Consider the following 22,495-nt stretch of genomic DNA (forward strand, 5'->3'; position numbering starts at 1 on the left):
TTTCCGTTTTTCGTCTGTCTCTAAAAATGAAAGAAGAAAAGGTCCTACTTTATTTGCATGCTTATGAGTTAATTATAGTTGGGTTCCGAATATGATTCGTAAAATCTGAAAATGATGCAATCAGGGTAGTCCGTTGCCAACGCGGGCCCAAGCCCAACGTGTATGGTACAAAACTGGACCTGGGCCATCTCATTCACATGTTACTACCTAGTTACATTATACTACACATGCTCACAGTTTGCCAAATTAAAGAACTTGTCAATCTAATTTTAATCCTAAACCATTTACATGCTGAAATTAACCAATAGTATCTAGTTAAACAATATTCCTACAAGTTCCAAAATGGGCTATTTGTTTAATGAGCTAACTGTTGAATGTTTAAGAATAGTCTAAATCAGCTAACATGCTTTTTGAGACATGATAATCATCAAACAATAACGAACTAACTGAACAAAGCTACTACACCATTAGTCTTTTTAACTAGCATACATGGACAGTTCGTCCACTAAGCTACTGTCAGATTGTTCCATTATATATATATCAAACAACTACATGATTCTAATTAGAGGAAGCTAAATAATGTGCATATGCAACTAACATTCAGAATATAACTAAGATAAATTCAGAACTTCAACTCTTCATTTCATATTCATGCTTCAGTTTCCATTCTATAAGAACCAGTGTATCAATTTGTGTACCTGGTATTTGGAAAGCAAAGAAGAGGAAAATCAGTAGAAGCAGCAGTAGCACACACACAACAACACAGCAGGTTCAGCAACACAGTAAAACCAGTGAAACCAGTAATAATAGTAGCAGAAAATCCCAGGAGCAGATTAAAAACAAGAGAAGAGCCCAATAGCTCAATAAAACAGTGCTTGAAAACCAACAGAAATCCCAGGAAATACCAAATTCAAACCAAGCAGTACCACAAAGCAATTACAATCAAAGCAGAAGAGAGGCAGATGCAAGAAAACTGTGGTTTTCCAATCGTGAACCCTCAAAGAAGAAAACAAGCTGAAACTCTTTGATGTAAAGCTTAGCCTTAAACATTTACTCTATCCCTCACTTAGTAAGATAATAGCACAACCTATATGCACTCTATTTCTCCAGATTTTTTCTTCCTCTTTTCTTTTTCCAGCCTCAACACCCTCTTATACAAATCTGCCCTCTCTCAAACCTACTGCCCGACCCCTTTTCTCCCAATAAATCTGAAATTTTCCACTCAAAATCCACTAATCAAAACTTTTCCTTAATTTCAGCCCCCCATTCCCTTTTGTTCCCCATTACCAAATTAATTAATATCCCACTAACAAAACACTAACATTAGAATATAATCCTAACTGTTTCATTCCTAAATCACCCCTGAAACCCCTTAATATTACTGCCCCTAGTACAACTATTCCAATATATTAAAACTTTTGATTCTAAAATCTGTTCAACTATTAACTAAACTAATTTGATTAATAGCTATAACCAATTCCAGCTAGTACTTTAAGAGAGAAAAATACATCAAATATACGATCTTTGAAATTCCATTAAGATCTTGGAGTATTCAGTAAGAGATCAAAGACATGTCAAATATGTCATGCTTAAAGTACTAGCAACATTCAAGATCCAAATGTAGTGTTGCTACATGATTCTTGATCATCAAATACATCAAGGAGATGCATATCATCCTACGTTCGAGAAATACACTACTAAGACCCTTGAATTACGGATAACAAATGGGAGGGAATAATCAAGGAATAAACAGAGTTGTAACCCCCTATGTTTGTCAATAAAATTCTTTTTTTTATAGCTATTTGTGATTGCAATTTTATTTTTCTGCACAAACTTATTGCAAACACCCTCGTATCAGGGCGAGGCAAACACCTGCCCTCGGGGATATCGGGACCATATCCTCGAGGTTCGATTTAAGGGTTGAGACTTCAGAGAGCATCACCGAGAAGTTGCACACGACTAACAAAGGATCATTATATGCGTACCCAATCGGATATCACGATGTGAATTTCTGCTTGTATCAACAAAAAATCAGTGATTATCGAAACTGAAGTTTTTTACCTTTTTTAGAATTATACTCAGGGTAAAATTCCCCTGCTATATTAAGGGGAAAGCTTATTATTCATGAAAAATATTGTAACACGTATATTAAGGAAATATACTCTTATTTTCTCTATTGTTCAAAATTCTTGCTTTTGTTCATCCATTCTTCATTAGTATGAGCCCGTGATCGAAGACATGCATTTCATTAAGCTGTTACTGAGTCTGGGGTCACTCACCTTAATTGGTTTGATAATTTATTACGTCATTCATTTGTTTAATCTAACGCCATTTATCATTTGTATTGAATTAATCTGCATAGCTTTAAAATCACATACAAATTTAATTGTTATCCGCTTTTAAGGTAAATAGTTTGGCGCCCACCGTGGGGCTAAGGATAATAGTGGCAATTTGATACAAATTTTCATAAGGCACTTTATTTTACACTTGTTCTTTGAGCTTTTAATTTCAGGTAAAATTAAAAATGTCAAACTCCCAATCTGTCCATTTAAATGTTGATGCTGAGTGCGGCCACCATGGTGAGAACAACAATGTGGTGCTCAGCAACGAGGTATCCCCTGTTGACCCCAATGGAGTCCCAGTTGCGGATCTGATCAATACTAACTCACACGTGGCTATCGAAGTAAACTTGCCTACTGATCCCGAAAATAGTATTCGTAGGGGGAGCCTGATCAATATCCCAGAGCACGCACGATGGCGGAGGTGATGGGATCAACTTGCGGGTGATCTTCGAAATGTTACAGTCTCAACAGGTAGCAAAAGCCACAGTTGTAGAACCAAAGTTGCGCCCCCAACAGAGTTGAGCCCGAACCACCACGAGAAATTGCTTGCAAAAATGAAGCGGCCACATAAAGGTCGGGTGAAGCTGAACTCGGGACTAACCCCGAGATAATAAAGATGCTTGAGGAACTGACAAAACAAATGGAATCGGGAGAAAAGAAAATCGAAGCCAACGACGAAAAAGTGGAGACCTATAACTCTATGGTCGATCAGATCCCGAGAGCAATCCCGAGAGCACACCATTTTCCCCATAAATTCTATTGACTCATTTGCTATGCTTGCATATGCCTTTACAAAAGTGCACATCGGGGCCATCAAGGCCGAGACCAGGAAGTTAGACCTTTTCAAAGTAAAGCAAAGAGATAACGAGATGCTCAAGGAAGTCGTGTTGAGGTTTCAAATAGAACAGATGGATTTGCCTTCGGTCGCGGACAATTGGGCCGTTCAGGTATTCACCCAAGGACTCAACCCCCAAAGCTCATTGGCTTTGTAGTAGTTGAAACAAAATTTTTGATAGAATACCCGGCGGTAACTTAGGTCAACATCCATAACAGGTACCAATCAAAAATTAGGGTTGAAGGCAATCAGCTCGGGGCCCCTTCCTGATCCGTTTATCCCGTTGAAACTAGTGACAGATCCAAAAAATCCGTCGATCATGAACCAAGATCGAATAGAGATCGGTGTCAACCATGCAATGGAGATCGAAGGGGTATTGGGTCCGGATGCAACCATGCGAGGAGTGAAAGAAGAAGCGATGAAGGTCATAATAGCCGGGGATTCATGAGCAAAACTGGTTTCGACAGACCCATCGGGTCTAAGGAGGCACTGGGGTTGTCGGAATACAACTTCATCGTCGATGTTGCTGGCATCGTATCAGCTATCAAACGCAGCAAAGACACTGAGTGGCCTCGACCATAGCAATTTGATCCCACCCAAAGGGACCCCAACCTAATGTGTAAGTATCATGGCACTCATGGCCACAGAACCGAAGACTGTCGACAACTGATAGAAGAAGTAGCCCGATTATTCAATAACGGACACCTCCAAGAATTTCTGAGTGATCGAGCCAAAAATCACTTAAGTATTATGGACTCTAATAAGCAAATCAAGCAAGAAGAACCTCAGCACTGTATTGGGAAAAATTGTATTTATATATGTAAGTGACATGTTGAGACACGTGGACTGGTCAAATTGTCAAAGAATTATAATTAGTCAAGAGGCACGGGCAACAATAGAAATGAGCAAAGTCAAAGGAAGAAGCACGGGAGGACATTCGAATGATTCAACGCCTGTACCTATTTAAGTCATTTATCAAAAGGAATTGATCTAACCATAATAAAGGGCGCAAATAATTCAACAGACATTAAATACTGGATACGTTAGAGAATTTGTATGATTACAATGATTGTGTAACGTAGCATTCAATGACTTTAATTATTCATAATACCCTCATTATGATTTGGGGAAAACGCATATCTTCAAGATACCTATAAAAGGGAGGTATCTGATCACTTGTAAACACAAGATACGATTGGAATATACTTTGATTCACTTGGTTTTCTCCTGATTACACTCTGGTTACCCCAAATTACTTTCTTCTACATATTCTTTTGATTATCAGTAACCCGCGTTCTTCTAAATTCTAGCTTTGACTAAAATTCTATTTTTTTGGTTAAACAAATTGATTCCGTTACCGGGAATCTGATAATCTATTTTATTTTCACTTGACCTTCCTTGTTGCATCAATTATGTCGAATAACAATGATAACACCCTAGGAAACCAAGAGAACCAACAAAGTCAGGGAGGTCCGAATATTAACATTCAAGTTCATACTCCGCAGGACTCTCTACGACAATATCGTGAGGGTACTCCTGATGGATCTCAAATAAACGAGTATGCTCAATTTGAAAATGCTGAAGCTATTGATGAAGCTTTGCAGAAATTAATTATTGTCAGGTCAACAAAGCTGTTGAGGCGCTTGTTAACCAGTTACCTGTTGCAATATCCACACCTACTCCAAATAATAACACTATAGAAAACCCTCGTTCCGGGCTTGTTAACTCAAGCAACGGTGGAACTCCCAGTAAACCGCGGGAGAGGGAACCAGGTAATGTAATTAATTCTGATTTACAAAATTTAGTACTAACCTTGCAGAAACAGCTCAAGGAGCAAAGTGAACGCATAGAGCAGATACCCGGGGTGCCGCCCATAATCAAAGGGGTAGACATGGACAGATATTCGCAATAACCCTGGAAGCCAAGTGATACCCCACTCCCAATTCCAAAAAAGTTCAAAATGCCTGATATTCCAAAGTATGATGGAACAACAGACCGACGAGACCACGTGGCTGCATTCACAACAGGCGTAAAAAGCAATGATTTGACTAAGCAGGAGATTGAATCGGTATTAGTCAAGAAATTTGGTGAAACACTCACCAAAGGAGCACTAACATGGTATTCCCTTTTACTTGGAAATTCTATAAATTCTTTTGCTGAGCTTGCAGATTCTTTCATCAAAGCACACTCGGGAGCCCAAAAAGTGGAAAAAAGAATGGAGGATATTTTCAAAATCAAGCAAGGAGATTCAAAATTGCTTAGAGAATTCGTGGACAAATTTCAATGTGAAATAATGACATGGACGCATGTACCTGATAACTGGGCAGTTATAGCTTTTACAAGTAATTTGAATGAAAAAAGCTCGGAATCTACGAGGAGACTCAAGGAAAGCCTTCGAGAATTCCCAGCTACAACATGGAATGATGTTTATAACAGGTATAGCACGAAGTTGAGGATTGAGGAAGATATTGTTCCACGATCTCAAAAAGAAGAAAGTATACGTTCAAGACGTACAGAGACCGAAAAAAGATCCGGTAAAAACAGGTACAAGCCCTATATGGGACCTGCGGGAAAAGACTCACGGTCAAAATAGGATAATCAAAGGCACGATCACAGATCAAGAAACAGAGAATCAGGTTCTTCATTAAGATTTAGGAACGAGCGAAACAACTATGAGTCACGGGATGATGATAGAAATTTAAAAGCGAGATTCGGAGGTTACAACTTCAACGTCAGCACCTCCGAGCTCGTAGCTGTTTTAAAAAGCATGAGAGATAAGGTTCGATGGCCAAAGGAAATGAGATCAAATCTAAACAAGCGCAACCCTGACCATTGGTGCGAGTTCCATAATGACCACGGTCATAAAACAGTAGATTGCAGATTTTTACAAAGTGAAGTTGATCATTTATTAAAACAAGGATATCTTACTGAGTTGTTCAGCGAGAAAGGCAAGCAAGCTTACATGAAGAACAGGCAGGAGCCTCCAAAACCACCTTCTCCCAAAAGAACTGTTAACGTTATAAGTGGGGGTGAAGACATCAATGGTGTGTCATATACTGCAGCTAACAAAACTTCCAAAGTAACTATTACCCAAGGGAAACGGGTGCGACATGTTTTAGAAGAAGCCAATATTACATTAATGATGTAGATACAGATGGCGTATTAACCCCTCATAACGATGTACTGGTAATATCTTTAATTGTGCATGATACTAATTGTAAGCACGTGATTTTTGCTTCAGTTACTCCAAAAAAAGGAAAAAAAAAAAAAAAAAGGAAAATCAAAAATATATGTTAAAATGGTGTGTTAATTGTTATAGGTGCTAACCAATATGTGTGTAAGTTTATTTTAATTTTTACAATTTTTAGGAATTTTTAGTTTAATTTGTTGATTTGAAAAAAAAAAAAAAAAGAAGAGAAGAAAAGGGAAAATCGGATTGGGCCCCAAAATGAGGCCCAAAGCCAAGGCAAGACCCAGTCCAAACCAGGCCTGCCCAGGCACGCCCCCAAAACGACGCCGTATAGGGCGTTCGATCTGAGCCGTCCGTCCAGGCCAATCCAACGGCTCAGGACCTTTTTCAGTAACCCATGTTCAAACCCGACCCAATAACCAATCCGACCCAACCCCTCACTTAAACCAAACGACCCCGTTTAACTATCAAACGACCCCGTCCCATTTCTCAGCATCAGATCTAAGCCGTTGAGATCATCTGATCTAACGGCTCAGATCCGATCAACCTCACCATATATAAACCTTCCCTTACACCCCACGCCCTCTAACCCCACCCCTCACTCGTCTCCTTCCCCGAACCCTGAAACCCCCAAACCCTAACGCCGCCCTAGTTTCCCTTCCACCAAAACCCGGCGGCATGAACGCCGGTGACCACCCCCTTCACACCCCTAAAGCATCCAACCACCTTGAACACGAATCCACTAACCACGAACCTCGAATCACCTCCTATCGTCTCGAATCTGGATTTGAAGATTCGAGACAAAACTCGATCTATGCCAAACCACCCCATCTTCATACCAGACACTCCCCTGACCTTCCTCGTGACCAAACCAAGCTTGGTTTGGTCCGAATCTACCCACAACTCCCTAAAAATCAGATCTGGAAATCCAGACTTTAGAACACATGCACCTGGGGAATCCGGCCGGTTTGGACATGGGTTTGAGGTCTAATAGACCTTAATCAAGGTGTTCTCATGTGAGAACACCCTGATTAAAGTTTGTTCGGCCTCAAAAGTTCGAAGATGAATCAGATTTGGGTCTGTTTGATTTAAACATTTTCGGTAAGTTTTCCTTTCTTTTGTGTTAGTTTTGATTAAGTGGTCAGCATGTTTCATTGTGTTTGTTTGTTATTTTTTGTTTTTTTCATTCGGATTTCTTTCATCTCTGTAAAGACCTTTTATTTGGTCGATTGTGTTCTGTGTATGATTCTGAATGTACTCTGTGATAAACATGATAACTCATATAGGCCCCAGTAATTGAACAAAAATTGTCTGATGCCCTTTAGATCCCTAAATGTATTGTTTATGTGAGCGACTGATTATTACCTGTTATAATTAGTATAGTCGACTCGATAAATGTCGTCGATTAGTTTGCTATAACTAATGAATCGAATGAGCTAGTATTTTCACGTAACTAATTGAACTCGGACACTGACTGAATGTCCCAGTAATGTTTGAAATGGTTTGTTGGCATTATAAAAATGACTAAAAGGGTTCAGTCTAGGCAGTCCTGAATTTGAACTCTCATCAGTTCAAAAATGCCCTGATGTTGCAATAGGCAGGGCAGTAATAATCCAGGGTTAACAAGGGTATTCTGGGGTGTTAAAAAGAACAGAAATAATTAGTTTAAATGAGCTGACAAGTAGGGTACTAATTTGGGATTAAACTAATGCCAATGGGGAACAAGACATAAGAGCATGGGAATTTAAAATGAATACTAAAATAATGCCCATAACTCTTGATTAAACAAAGCCAGGCGTGGGGAACCAATGGCTGGCATCAAGAGATGCTCAAGCATGGGTTTAACAGAGTATGGGCAGGCTGCAAGTTGCAGCAAAAAGGCAGCTTAACTGCACTGGTTCATTTGGCTTATAAAAAAGCCATTTGAGAACTTAAAACAGGGCTGGAGTTTTGAGTCTTAGGATGGACTTTTAGTCTTCAGAAAAAGAGAAAACAAAGGGTTGGAATTTTTAGTCTTAAGGCTGGAATCTTTAAGTCTTAAGAAAGAGTGCTGAGTTTAAAGAAAGCTGAATAACATAAGGTAGTTTCCAATAGACATTGTAACCAAACACTGCTTGAAAGTTGTACAAGGGTGCATATTGGTCAAAGCTGTCTTGGCTAAGTTCTGTTGCTTGCATTGGCTGAGTTGCTTGTTGGTTGTTGAACTATTAGTTTTACTGCATTTGAACCCTCAGTTACTGCTGTTATTTCCTTACTCTTTCCTGGGATTGCTGGCTTGGTGCCGACTATCTGCTAGTCCTTGTATTCTGGGAGATATTGTTGGTTAACTGTGGCTGTGGAAAACACTTGGTCTAGTTGGTTGTTGCTGTGTTGTTGCTGTGTGTCTGCTGCTGCTGTATTTACTGCATACTGCCCAGCTGATCATTTCCTTCTTCTTTTGTCTCTCTATACCAGGTACATGACTAATACTCTGTCAAATGTAATTGGAAAGTTGAGCATGAATACAAAAGAAAAGACCTGAAGAGTGACTTTTATACATAAATTGTTACATTAGACATCATGTACTGTATAATGATTTTCATTTCTGTTTTGACAATGGAAGTAGCCTGTATGCCCAGTATATATCAATGTGGATTAGTTGAATGTTAGTTTATATATGTATGTTGTTAGGTGGAAATATTCCCAATATAATAGGTTGTATCTTAGACTTAGTTTAACTGTGTAGTATATTCTTTAATGTAGGCCAAGCATGAAAACTATCCCCTACTAGTTAATTTCTTTCCCTTTAATAGGCGATCCCTTTATACCACGCCAATAGAACCCAGAACGAGTTCACGGCCTCAACCTCACAAGGGTAGAGCCCAGGTCAAAGACAGACCAGGCAGGCCCGCATCGAACGAGTAGTGGCCCAGGTCTGGCCAACCGCGCGTGGGCTGGATTTGGGCCCATGATTATTCGTTTGGCCGACTGTGCACGCAGCTTCGGTCCTAATTTTGAAGCATTTCCTAATCACATTACAAACAACTTGCAAGCATGTAATTAATTAGGACTATCTACTGTTTTCATTTGATAGAGACGAATACAACAAGAAACATAGTTGCTATAAGATATCCTTTAAAAAATAAGAACGAGATGAGCCTCGACGAAAAATAAACAAAACGCGCCGATGCGGGGCCCTTGTTAAATGTATATTATTGAAGCATTTAGTTTCCGGGACGGGTTGTTTAGCAAATCTCACAACCCTCCTAAAATAACAATACGTTAGTCTCTTTAGGATGCGCTTTAATAAGCCTTACCTTCTTAAAAACTCGGGTGCACATTTATGTGACCCAAATCCAAATCTCGACGGATTCGAAATGTATTTCTAATCACGGGTACATTGATTGTGACGTGATCCGAGAGGCATATCCATGACGTCGCTAATTCCTTTTAAAAGTAGAACGAGACGAGCCTCGTCAAAAATAAAAAATGTACACAGCCACGGGGCTCTCCAACTGTATATATATTAAAACACTTAGAATTCGGGACAGGTCATTTAGCGAATTTTACGGCCCTCCCCAAAACAACCATACGTTAGTTGCTTTAGGCGCGTCTTAAATAATTTATTTTTCTTAATTCGGGTGCACATTTATGTGACCCAAATCCAAATCTCAACCGAGTCGAGATATATCAATAACCACGGGTGCATTGATGTAACGTGGTTCGAGATATGTTTTCACGACGTTGCAAGTCCTATAAAAATAACAGTGAACGATAAAAGCGGATAAAAGATAAAATTGGCACATAGGTTCATAATTGTATTAAAAATCAGATAAATAAGCCGAATATAACAGTTGAGCGACCGTGCTAGAACCACGGAACTCGGGAATGCCTAACACCTTCTCCCGGGTTAACAGAATTCCTTATCCGGATTTCTGGTACGCAAACTGTAATATAGAGTCATTATTTTCCTCGATTCGGAATTAAAATTGGTGACTTGGGACACCCTAAATCTCCCAAGTGGCGACTCTGAAATAAACAAATAAATCCCCTTTCGATTGTCCTTTAATTGGAAAAACTCCTTGCGCCCCGCGGGCGCGGAAAAAGGAGGTGTGACACTAATGTGAAACGAGTTTTGATTTATCCAGGTAGTTCCGTGAACATTATTTTGCTAAGATTGCTACGTGAGATGCAAGATGAAGATAGAGTAATACCAAAGGCTCATACTCTATCTGGATTTGATAATTCCAGTGTTGTCACGAAAGGAGAGGTAACACTCACCACTTTTGCTGAAGGGGACGTCAAAGATACAAAGTTCCAGGTAGTAGACATGGAGATGGCTTACAATATGATTCTGGGGAGACCATGGATCCATGAAATGGATGCTGTTCCTTCAACCTTGCACCAAGTTATCAAATTTCCATCACCATGGGGAATCTGTCAAATTCGCGGAGATCAACATACATCCAGGGCTATTAACTCCATTGCAGATACAAGCACGAGAAGTGAAGGCAAATAGCAATCACAGAAGGCAGTTGAGGACATCACAAAACAAACCTCAACTGAACAAGGGCGAACAGATGTAGACTCAAGGCCTGATACCATTCAAGAACCAGAAGAGAATGAAAATATCAAAACAACGATAGAGGAATTAGAACTTGTCGTGTTATTCGCTCAATGGCCTGATATAATAGTCTATGTCGGAGCTAGTCTTGACCAAGGAATGAAAGGTAAGTTAATTGAATTTTTGAAAACTAACATGGACTGCTTTGCTTGGTCCCACTCCGACATGATAGGAATACCACCGGAGGTGACGACTCATAAACTAAATGAAGATCCGTCATATCCTCCTGTGAAGCAAAAGAAAAGAAAGCAGGGAACTTTCAAGAATCAGGTGATTCAAGAAGAAGTCCAAAAATTGCTTAAAATTGGTTCCATTCGAGAGGTAAAGTATCCTAACTGGTTAGCCAATACTGTTGTGGTTCCAAAGAAAAACGGTAAGGGGTGGGTTTGTGTGGATTATACAGATCTTAACAAATCCTTCCCTAAAGATTCTTTTCCACTACCACACATAGATCAATTGATTGATGCAACTGCAGGTCACAAATTATTAAGTTTTTAGATGTATATTCAGGTTATAATCAGATTAAAATAGATCCGGGAGATGAAGAAAAAACTTCATTCATAACAGACAGGGGGACTTACTGTTATAAAGTAATGCCCTTTGGTCTAAAGAATGCAGGTGCAACGTATCAGAGGTTAGTTACCAAAATGTTTCAGGAATATTTAGGAAAGACTATGGAGGTATATATAGATGATATGCTTATTAAAATTCAGTACTCAAAAAATCACATATCACACTTATCTGACACATTTTCAATTTTGCACAAATTTAATATGAAGTTAAATCCCAAAAAATATGCATTTGGCGTTGCATCAGGCAAGTTTTTGGGTTTTCTTGTTTCTAATCGTGGAATTGAAGTAAATCCTGCACAGATTAAATCCATTGAGGAAATCCCTAACATACTTTCAAACAAGAAAGAAGTTCAAAGTTTAACAGGGAGAATTGCGGCCTTGGGAAAATTCATTTCTAAATCATCAGAGAAGTGTTTTAAATTCTTCTCAACCCTTAAGAAGTAGGATCATTTTAAATGGAATGAGGAATGTCAACAAGCACTTAGGAATTTGAAAACGTACTTATCAAATCCACCTTTGTTGGCAAAACCAAAGGCTGGGGAAAAGCTACTCCTCTACCTTGCTGTTTCGGAAGTGGCGGTAAGTGCTGTTTTGGTCCGAGAAGAGCAAGGTAAATAATCCTCTATCTATTACGTAAGTAAATCTTTGTTAGATGCAGAGACGAGGTATCCTCAGTTAGAAAAACTTGCACTTACGTTAATCATGACATCTATAAAGTTAAGACCTTACTTTCAGTGTCATCCTATCATTGTGGTAACTACCTACCCTTTACGTAACATATTACATAAGCATGAGTTATCAGGTAGGTTAGCTAAGTGGGAAATATAGTTAAGTGAATACGAAATTGCATACCAACCTAGAACTGCTATAAAATCACAAGTATTAGCTGATTTCGTGGCTGATTTTAGTCAGGGAATACAGTTAGAAGCAGAAAAAGAATTACAGGTGTTCAATGGAGCTAACCTAGGAACTTGGACTTTATTCATTGATGGCTCATCTAATGTGAGAGGAGCAGGTTTAGGGGTCGTATTGGTACCACCTACGGGTGAAACCATTCGGCAAGCTATTAATGTCATTTCATAACTAACAATGAGGCAGAATATGAGGCTATGATTGCAGGTTTAGAACTGGCACGGAAACTTGGCATAAATTAGATTATAATCAAGAGTGATTCACAACTCGTAGTTAATCAAATGATGGGGACTTATACAGCCAGGGAAGCAAGGATGCAGCAATACTTGGAAAAGGTATGAGAATTGATAAAACAATTTCAAGATTGGAAAGTTAGACAAATACCCAAGGACAAAAATCTTGAAGTAGACGCCCTAGCTAATCTCGCATCTGCAGCCGAAGTGGCAAACAATGCAAATGCCTCAATGATACATTTATTTTATTCAATTTTGATCCTAATGCGAATGAGGTAAATTTTAATAACTTAAACTGGGATTAGAGGAACGAAATTGTTGCTTTTTTGCAGTATGGAACCGTCCTTGATGACAAGAAAAATTCTTATGCGCTTCGAAGACCGGCCGCTCGGTACTGCTTAAAACAAGGCAATCTATATCGTAAAATGTTCGGTGGTCCCTTAGCAAGATGCCTTGGACCTTCGCAAACAGAGTATGTATTGAGAGAAATACATGAGGGTCATTGTGGGAATCACGCAGGTGGAAGATCACTAGTAAGAACCTTAATTAGGGCAGGTTATTACTGGCCTAAAATGGAAGAGAAGGCAGAAAGCTTTGTGGCCAAATGTGATAAATGTCAGAGGTACGGTAACAATATGCATAGACCTGCGGAATTATTACATCCGGTCATTGTGCCATGACCATTTATGAAATGGGGAATGAATATCATAGGTCCATTACCGCAAGCAAAAGGACAGGTAAAGTTTTTGCTTGTTCTCACTGATTATTTTACTAAATGGGTAGAGGCAAGTGCATTCAAACAGGTGCGAGAAAAGGAAGTCAGAGACTTCATTTGGCGGAATATCATATGTCGATTCGGCGTACCAAAGGAGATCATATGTGATAATGGTCCTCAGTTTGTTGGAGCTCAGATCACAGAATTTCTTCAAAGCTGGCAAATTAAAAGGATTACGTCAACACCCTATCATCCGGTGGGTAATGGACAGGAAGAATCAAAAAACAAGGTCATTATCAACAATTTAAAGAAACGACTAGAGGAATCAAAAGGAAACTGGTCTGAAGTGTTACCTGGAGTTTTATGGGCATATCGCACAACTGCAAAAATAAGTACAGAAGAAACACCGTTCTCATTGGTTTATGAAGCTGAGGCTTTAATTCCAGTTAAGATAGGGGAACCAAGTACACGGTTCACACAGGCGACACAAGAATCTAATAACGAGGAGATGCGGGTCAACCTAAATTTACTCGAAATTCTGAGGTCCTCTTGTGCTTGAGTCAAATTTTGCACAAGCTCCCCAGCGTAAACTTCCTTTTGGTTTAAAAAAGCCTTTTATTCTCTGATCTCTTCACTAGCTTTAGATAGCTGCTCTGAGAAGGAGGACTCGAGACGCTCTTTTTCTTTTTTTGCTTGGTGTGAAGAGGCTTTTGTAACCGCCAATTCTGAAGTTAAAGCCCATACTCGCTGCTCTAAGGTATTCTTGCTCTCTTGTAAGTTCTCTATATCAAGTTGTGCACTCTCAAATTGCCCCTTCCAATTGGTTGCTTCCGATTGAGAGTCGCATGCTATCTTCTCCAAAGGGGCAATTCTTTTCATCAATTCTGTGCCGATAAGATTGGCCTAAAAAAAAAAGAAATAAGAATCCCAAAGATGAAAAATTTTGCAAAGTAAAAAAGGGGGAGAAGAAAAATACCTTCAGAGTGGCATGCACGATATAATTCATTAAAGTCAGGGAACTGTGGCTCTCCAACTTTGCTTTTTCAATTGGGCCAATAAGAGGCTCCAGCCATACATTCGCCTGACCTGACTTTCTCAAAAGGCTGCTCTCAGTAGGAACTTCAATAATTACCTGCCTCATAGCGGAACTTCTACTTGAAGAGCCCGTTTCAGTATGATGAATGATAGGAGGGGGAATAGTCAAAGGAGGAGCCAGAGAAGAGGTAAGAGCAGTAAAAGAAGGAACGAAAATAGCTGGGGCCGGTAAAGAAGGAATCACAAGCACGGGTAATGAAAAAGACGATAAATGTACTTCGTCTAAAACAAGCCCGACATTTTTACGACCAAATACACTGACAAAAAGTTGGTCAATAGACTCACGAGTATCGTGGGGAGTGAAGTCATCATCAGGAATTATTATTGGGGTTTCAACAGGTTCGGTAAGAGAAACCGAAACTTCAGCCTCGTCATCGGAAACGATGCGTCTCCTAACTCGTGGCCTCGTTACCAGAGAACTCAAATTTTCCTCTTCTTCAGAATTTTCCTCTTCAGCAACCTTCCTTTTCGCAGAAGAGGAACCCAAGACTATTTATCGGGCTCTTTCTAAAGAGATACGGGTTCCCGAAGGAGTACGGGTTCCCAAAGAGACACGAGAGGCTGCAACTGCTTCAGCAGTAATCCCTCGAATAGAAAATCCTGACAAAAAGAAGGATAAAAGTTAAAACAATAAAGGATAATATAGGCACAAAAAGAACAAAATATGAACTCTTACCATGAGTCTTTACCTTCCAACCAAAGCGGTTAGAAAGTGTTTTCCAAGATCTACCATCCGTTGGTGCGATCTTCAACAATTTATCTACCCAACCACGGAAATTGGAAACATCCCCCACAAATCCCATGGTTGCTAAAAGGGGGGGGGGGTAAAATTAGATAAGCTGATAAACTTGAAAGAAGAAGGTACGAGAGGGATAAAAGACCTACGTGCAAAATTCCACTTCTCAGGGAAGGGAACATTATCTTCACCCACTAAACCAATAGTGGGGGAAGCAACAAATCGGGCATACCAGCCACGATCCTTGTCATCTTCGGGGCTCATCAAAAACCTCTTACTCCTGGCTACTATTGTAAAAACACCATTGCGAAAAAGCCTAGGTGAGTAAAGATGAATCAAGTGAGGGAAAGTAAAAGGAGCTTCGGCTTTAGTGGCTAAATGCCTTAAACAGGCAACAACCCTCCATATGATTGGGCCAATTTTACCCAAGCAGACATTGAAGAAATGGCAAAATTCAAGAATGATTGGGTCGATTGCTGGTCTAAACCCTAAAGTAAAAGGGTAAGTGTAAACAAAAGAGAACCCAGTTAAATAGGAAGTAATTTTCTGATTCGGATTAGGGATAATAATGGGAAAATCATTACTCTAATGACAGTCCTTACGAACCATAGGAGTCAAAACCGCTGTAATTTGAGTGGGGTAAGCATTGACACGATCTAATGTGGAAACCTGGTTTCTAAGAGATTCCCTGTCATGGTAAAAAGACAATTCTGAAGGGACAATCTCATCTACTAAAGGTTCGTGTAAAGGTTCAGAATGATCTTTACCCCTAGAAGAAGATTTTGAGAAAGGGAACCTCTGGTTCTAGAGGAAGGACCAGAACCAGAAGAAGGCATAGACGAACCACCTCGAGTAGATCCTAAACTACGAACTCTACCTCCCCTTCTGTACCTAACAAGGGCATTGGGGAAGAAGTCAGTAATGGGAACTCTCTCAGGTTTAGGGCTTAGAGAAGACATATCAAAGAAGAATGATTTTAGGAAGAAGTAAACAGAGATTTGGAGAAATAAGTGTTCAATAAGCTTTATGTGATAAAAGACAAGGGAAAAAGTTATATATATACCGATAAGCAACTGCCAAAGGTAAAAATGCGGAGGTGGAAAAACCATAATTATAATAACTGGCACTTCATTAAAAGTGGAACCTTAAAAACCTTGAAAAAGGCTGCAAAAATTGCAGAGCCAATGGAAAATCGATACGTGTACGGAATATTAAATGGAAGTGACAATTGAAGCGTTAATTTTGTCATAGCATTACTAGTGACAAAAATTCTCGTTTTAATGAAATCCACTTCCCAAATCTTCAATTGATGAATAAATGGAAAGTGGGGGGACTATCTGTATTGGGAAAAATTGCATTTATATATGTAAGTGACAGGTTGAGACACGTGGACTGGTCAAATAGTCAAAGAATTATAATTAGTCAAGAGGCACGGGAAGCAATAGAAACGAGCAAAGCCAAAGGAAGAGGCACGGGAGGACATTCAAAGGATTCAACGCCCATACCTATTTAAGTCATTTATCAAAAGGAATGGATCTGACCATAATAAAGGGCGCAGATACAAAATTCAACATGCATTAAATACTGGATACGTTAGAGAATTTGTATTAATTACAATGATTGTGTAACGTAACATTCAATGACTTTAATTATTCATAATAACCTCATTATGATTTGGGAAAAACGCATATCTTCAAGATACCTATAAAGGGGAGGTATCTGGTCACTTGTAAACACAAGATACATTTGGAATATACTTTGATTCACTTGTTTTTCTCCTGATTACACTCTAGTTACCCCAAATTACTTTCTTCTACATATTCTTTTGATTATCAGTAACCCGCGTTCTTCTAAATTCTAGCTTTGACTAAAATTTTATTTTTTTGGTTAAACAAGCACGTAATTAACATGATCATTGGTCGAGCGACATCCCCCAAGGGCCGATGTTAAAGCACACTAAGGTGTCGTTACAAGGGGAAAATGGACTCGATATTATATACTGGAGGGAACTGTATCTTTAAATGACAAGGACGCTGAAGGCATCATGTATCCACATAATGATGCACTAGTAATATTTGTACTTATAAATTATTCTCGAGTTAAGTGTGTGTTAATTGATCCAAGTAGCTCAGCCAATATCATTAGATCGAGGTCGTGGAATAACTAGGTTACAAGACCAAATAGTGCCTATATTACGAGTTTTAAACAGATTTAACATGGCATGAAAAACTACTAAAAGGCAGATAACCTGCCGGTAAACACCGTCCAGGAAATAAATTCTACGTGATCGAAAGATATATGAGATACAATGCTCTATTCGGAAGGCTATGGATTCACAACATGAGGGCAATACCCTCGATACTACATTAGGCGTTGAAATTCCCCAAACTAGGAGGGATCAACGGGGGAGGGGGGAGGAGGGGGGCACATCTTCGTTCCCTTCCGAAGGCCTAAGTTCGGTGGTGTTGGGCAAACCTAAAATTATAAAAAAGAGGGGTTAGTATAATATAAAGCGAAGACATAATGTTGGACATTTGGAAAGAGGCCTTACCATGAGAACGAGCTTCCCATCGCCCCTTTGAGAGTCCGTGCCACGTGCACTCCAAATAGGACATCTGAGCACGAGATGCCCTCGATCCATTCCTTTAGCTGGGGGACCGCATTCGAAACTCGGGCAACGGCTGCACATGTACAAACATAAATGAGAAGATAAAATAAAAGAAGAAGAAATTTTGATAAAGGGGTTACACTTACGAAACACATTCCATTCCTCATGGAATGGCGTGTATTATGGGGGATCAAATCCTCGGTCTTCACCCAGACAAAACGTCCCTGCTAGCACCGACCTCGATCTTCGTCGATACTGTCACGTCCCCTTTTTCCTCGCGGAGTTCGAATTTTGACATTCATGGGGGAAAATAACTCGTTTCCTTTTGGAAATTGGGTATTTGAAGAGTCGCCACCTAACGGATTATGGTGTGTTAGGTCACCTAGAGCGATTAACTCTTAGACTAGTTTGTATTACCAGATATTAGGGTAAGGGATCGAAATAACCTTGAGGGGAAGGTGTTAGGCACCCCTCGCGGTTCACAACGGTGGGTCCCGGCCAAACTTAAATTATGTGAATTAGTCATTTAAACAGATAAGCATTCTAAGCACATATATGATTCAAGTAATGGAATGTGGGAAAAGGTTTGAATACGTTGCACATATATAAAGAAAAGTTAATTTATTTAATCAACGGGAGTTGGGAAAGAGGGGTCCTAGATTGGTTAGCCTATAAGATCATACCCACAGAATATCCGGTAAACACTCCTCAACGAGGGGCTGCACGTGACATTAGCGCGTAGTCATCATATCCCTTACTACCCAATTCCCTCCCCTTGGTTACAACCTAAAGCGTTCTAGCAACCTTGAAAGATACTCTATGCGTGCACTACCCGTCCCTTCCTCTTGGCCCTGGAGGCATTAGGACCTCTAACTTTAGGTTGTTCTAGACCATCCCAAGGTATTTAAAGGAGAAAAGTCTAAGCGTCAATCAAAACAATTAGGATTGCATTTAAAGAGAACAATTACAGGCTCACATTCGCCGCCATAAACATAACAAGTAAATACACGTCTCAAACAATAGTTTCAAGTATTTAAGAGAAAACCCTAGAACATGATATCTAGATTAGCATACAGTATTGAATTAGAACCAAAGTGTCAAAGACCTTTTCTGCTTGCCTATGATTTTAGACCTGTTGATGTGAGTAGTAAATGACAAGGTGCAGTTCTATAGTTTGCAGAATTTTATTCGCCCTACAAGCTTGCCTATGTGTATAACAGTGATGTCCTATGAGTATGATATCTATTATTGATTAAGAAAGTAACTGAACAGCAAACAGTTTTAGACGACAGTTCAGATCCTATAGGCATGCTTTCTAGCAATATTATTTAAGGCAACATTAAAACTTATTAAAGAAGTGGACAGATTAGTTAATTAAACCAATTTAGAATAAACACACATGAATTAAACTGTTTTTCTAACTAAACTGGTTTTAAGTCCTATAAGCATGATTTCTAATTGAGCATAAGGTGAAACAGACAACATTTATTTAACCAAAGTGAAATCCCTATAGGCATGATTTCTATTAGAGCTGATTTTAATTCCTATAGGCGCAATATCTAGTTATTAGAAACTGATTTAGATCCTATAGGCATGGCTTCTAATTATGTGGAAGTAAAGCAAACAGACTCATTTTAAAACAGATCCTATAAGCATGTTATCTAACAAACACATTTGAATCAACATTGACCCTATAGACATGATATCTACCCAATTTTACCCACATTATACATAACTACCCTCTCTGTTTCACTAATCACCCTACTGTTTGTTTACAATTAATTATTACAGACCAAGAATTGAATGAATTACATAAATAGCACAGAAATTAAACTACAGGGAACCTGAAATAGGCCCAAAGTGATTTCCAAGCCTCCAGTAGTCTCAAATACCCAAAGTTCCATATCCAAATTCATATCTAGGTGTGTCAGAGTTCCCTAAGGACCTCAAGGATCCTGGGCAGTACTCACACCTAGACCTTTCTCAAATAACAATTGATTATTGTGCAGTGTAGAAATGCCAGCCCTGATATGCCAGAGTTCAAAGAGATCTCAAGGGTCTCAAGGCAGTACACATACTAGAGGGGCAGAACCTAGTATTATAAGATTAAGTGGAAGTGCATAACAGTTTGAAAGAATTTAATAGAAAGGTCTTAAGACTAAAAAAGAACTTCTGAAAACCATTAGTGCTGAAACAGTTTGAGGGAAAGTGTAAAGAAAATAATTTGCAATCAGAACACAAGTCATAGAACAAGTTTTAGGAACAACTTTCACACAAGGGGATATGGGTTGGGAACATAGAGGGTACATCTTAATGAAACATACAAACAACAGGATAAAGAGAGTTTTGAGGGGGTTCTACAGATGCAACAAATATCACAAAAAAACATGCTGAAGACATCCAAACCACACAAGTAGAATCACTTTAAAGAGATTGACTGACTTAGTAGGAGTGAAACAGAACATGCAAGGACTTAAATGAGCATGCTGGGCAAGTATTAACAATAAAGGCATGCTAATCATATAGAAACAGAGTTTAGGAAAGACAGTAGTTAGTCCAAATGGGCTTAAGTTACATATGTAGATATGTTAAACAAGACATCAAACAATCAAGCATAGTGGAAACATGCTGATCACAAATTTGAGTAGGCGGGATTTGTCATGCTAGTTAAGCAGTAAACAGAAGCAATAATGGACATCAGGCCACATGAAATAAAGCAGTAAGTAACACATAGGTTTTGATTCTTAAAAATTAATTAGAAGCATACATAGTTAAAGAGAGAAAACACAAGATGTGAGCAAGGTATTGTGCAATTCCCAACCTTGGCTTGCAGCCAGCCAGAATAACAGGGATTACAAATAGCAAAGAGAGCAGAGAGAACAGAGAGTGAGAGCGCCTTTTATAGTGTAAAGCGATGGTTTTTGAACTATTGTTCGTTGTTAGAAGTTAAAATAAGAGGGAGTTTATATAGTAATCAAAAGCTTAACAAATTAAGGTAAGATATCAATTAAGTAGCAACCAGGAAAATTCATGTTATCAATCACACATGTAAATCAGCAAGTCTTCCTCTTAATCAAGGGATAATCAAATCAACGGTAAAAGCATGCTAGATATTTAAGGAAATGAATAAAGTAAGGTTTGGGTATAGAGTAGGTAATTAGGGGTAAATGAACAGAAGTTTCAATTAAGTAAACAATCAATAAGAATCAGGAAATAACAAATAAGGCAAGGGAAAAACTAATTAAGGCAAAGAGTTCAATCAAAAATAAGAATGAAAGTTTGTTAAGGAAAAGAGTTCAAATCAAATCAGGAAATAAAAACTTCAGAATAGTCAAGGAGAAAATCACGTAAAGAGTCAGCAAGTTTTCAAAGACAAAATAAGGCAAGAAATGAATAGTCAGGATTCGACACATAACTTTAACGAAACAAATTGGTAAATCGAGAAAATGATACTAATTTAAGGAGAAAGATATATGTCTTAACATGAATAGCCAGAATGAACACAAACATATAGAATCGGTAAAAAAGTTGAACTAAGAAACTTAGTAGAGGCAAATTAGGATAAGAAAACCACGAGACATTCAAATGCCTAAAGAGAAATCACAAGAACCAAGACAAGAACACAGTCAATACACCATTACTCAGAAACCAAACAAAGAATGTCAAAGATTAGGGCTTTTAGTATAAACGAGTCAAGGTTGTAGCAAACTTACGAAATCAGTCAAAACACATAAGAATCAGAAGATCAAACACTAAAAAATAATCAAACATTTTGGAAAAGAAATTTCCGGAAACCTAGTTTTAAAAAATGAAAAATCATTCAAAAGTCACACGATTCTTGTAGAAAAATAGAAGGTTTTTTGTAGAAATCATATGGAATAGGTCCAAACATCTCGGATCTGTACAGATATAAGAAGTTCAGAAGAGAAAAATTAGGGTTTCGAGAAGAACAATCACAGAGATGAAGAATCAAACCTAGAAACCCATAGATATAGGAATATCTCACTCAGAATCAAACTAGGATAGCCTGAAACAGGAGAAAAATGGCCATAGATGCAAACAAACTAACCATGGTCCCTTGAGGACCCTGAAGATGGTGATACCAGTACAAGAGAGGCTACTAGAGGCCTGAGGGGTGGTGAGGAACCACCATAGATAGCCATAGATGAGTGACAGCGAGGTCCAATTAGGGTTAGGTTTGAGAGAATTTGAGAGAGAAGAGGGATTTCAGGGCGACGGACGATGGGAAATGAAAGGGTTTGGGAGGGTCGTTTGGTTTATTTTAGGCAAGGGTCAATATGGACCGGTGATCACAATGATCAACGACCAGGACTTACCCGGGTGTTGGGTTGGGGCAAATGGGTATTGGTCTGGGTATATTTAAATGGAAATTGGGCTGGTGTTGGGTAGAATTAGGACCAAAATTGAAATAAAAATAGGCCAGATTTTAAATAGCCACTTTTAATAACTCATAATTTATAAAAAATAATAAATGAGTTCTAAAAAATATTTAATGTAGTAAAATAATTTAAAAATAGTTATTTAACATTTTAAAAATATAAAAGACCAATTTATGCATAAATAATATAATTATACATTAGTATGGGCTATTATTGCAAAGATGTGCAATTTAGCCTAAAAATGTAAATGTAAT

General features: G+C 38.7%; 1 protein-coding gene across 1 annotated transcript; it reads left to right on the plus strand.

Annotated features, from left to right (window-relative positions):
- The first annotated feature begins 12,738 nt into the window (after positions 1-12,738).
- On the plus strand, positions 12,739-13,961 carry LOC138888584 (uncharacterized). Its single transcript, XM_070170472.1, has 2 exons — positions 12,739-12,789; positions 13,599-13,961. Exons 1-2 carry the CDS (start codon positions 12,739-12,741, stop codon positions 13,959-13,961), a joined length of 414 nt encoding a protein of 137 aa, XP_070026573.1.
- Positions 13,962-22,495: the final 8,534 nt, after the last annotated feature.

This window comes from Nicotiana sylvestris, chromosome 3, assembly GCF_000393655.2.
Source record: "Nicotiana sylvestris chromosome 3, ASM39365v2, whole genome shotgun sequence".
In the NCBI taxonomy this organism is placed as follows: Eukaryota; Viridiplantae; Streptophyta; class Magnoliopsida; order Solanales; family Solanaceae; genus Nicotiana; species Nicotiana sylvestris.

What these genes read in the sequence shown, in the direction of transcription:
- LOC138888584 (XM_070170472.1), top strand. Translation starts at nt 12,739, where the DNA reads ATGGGGACTTATACAGCCAGGGAAGCAAGGATGCAGCAATACTTGGAA. An exon ending in TGCAGCAATACTTGGAAAAG is followed by an intron (nt 12,790 to 13,598) that starts GTATGAGAATTG and finishes GTTGGAGCTCAG; the next exon opens with ATCACAGAATTTCTTCAAAG.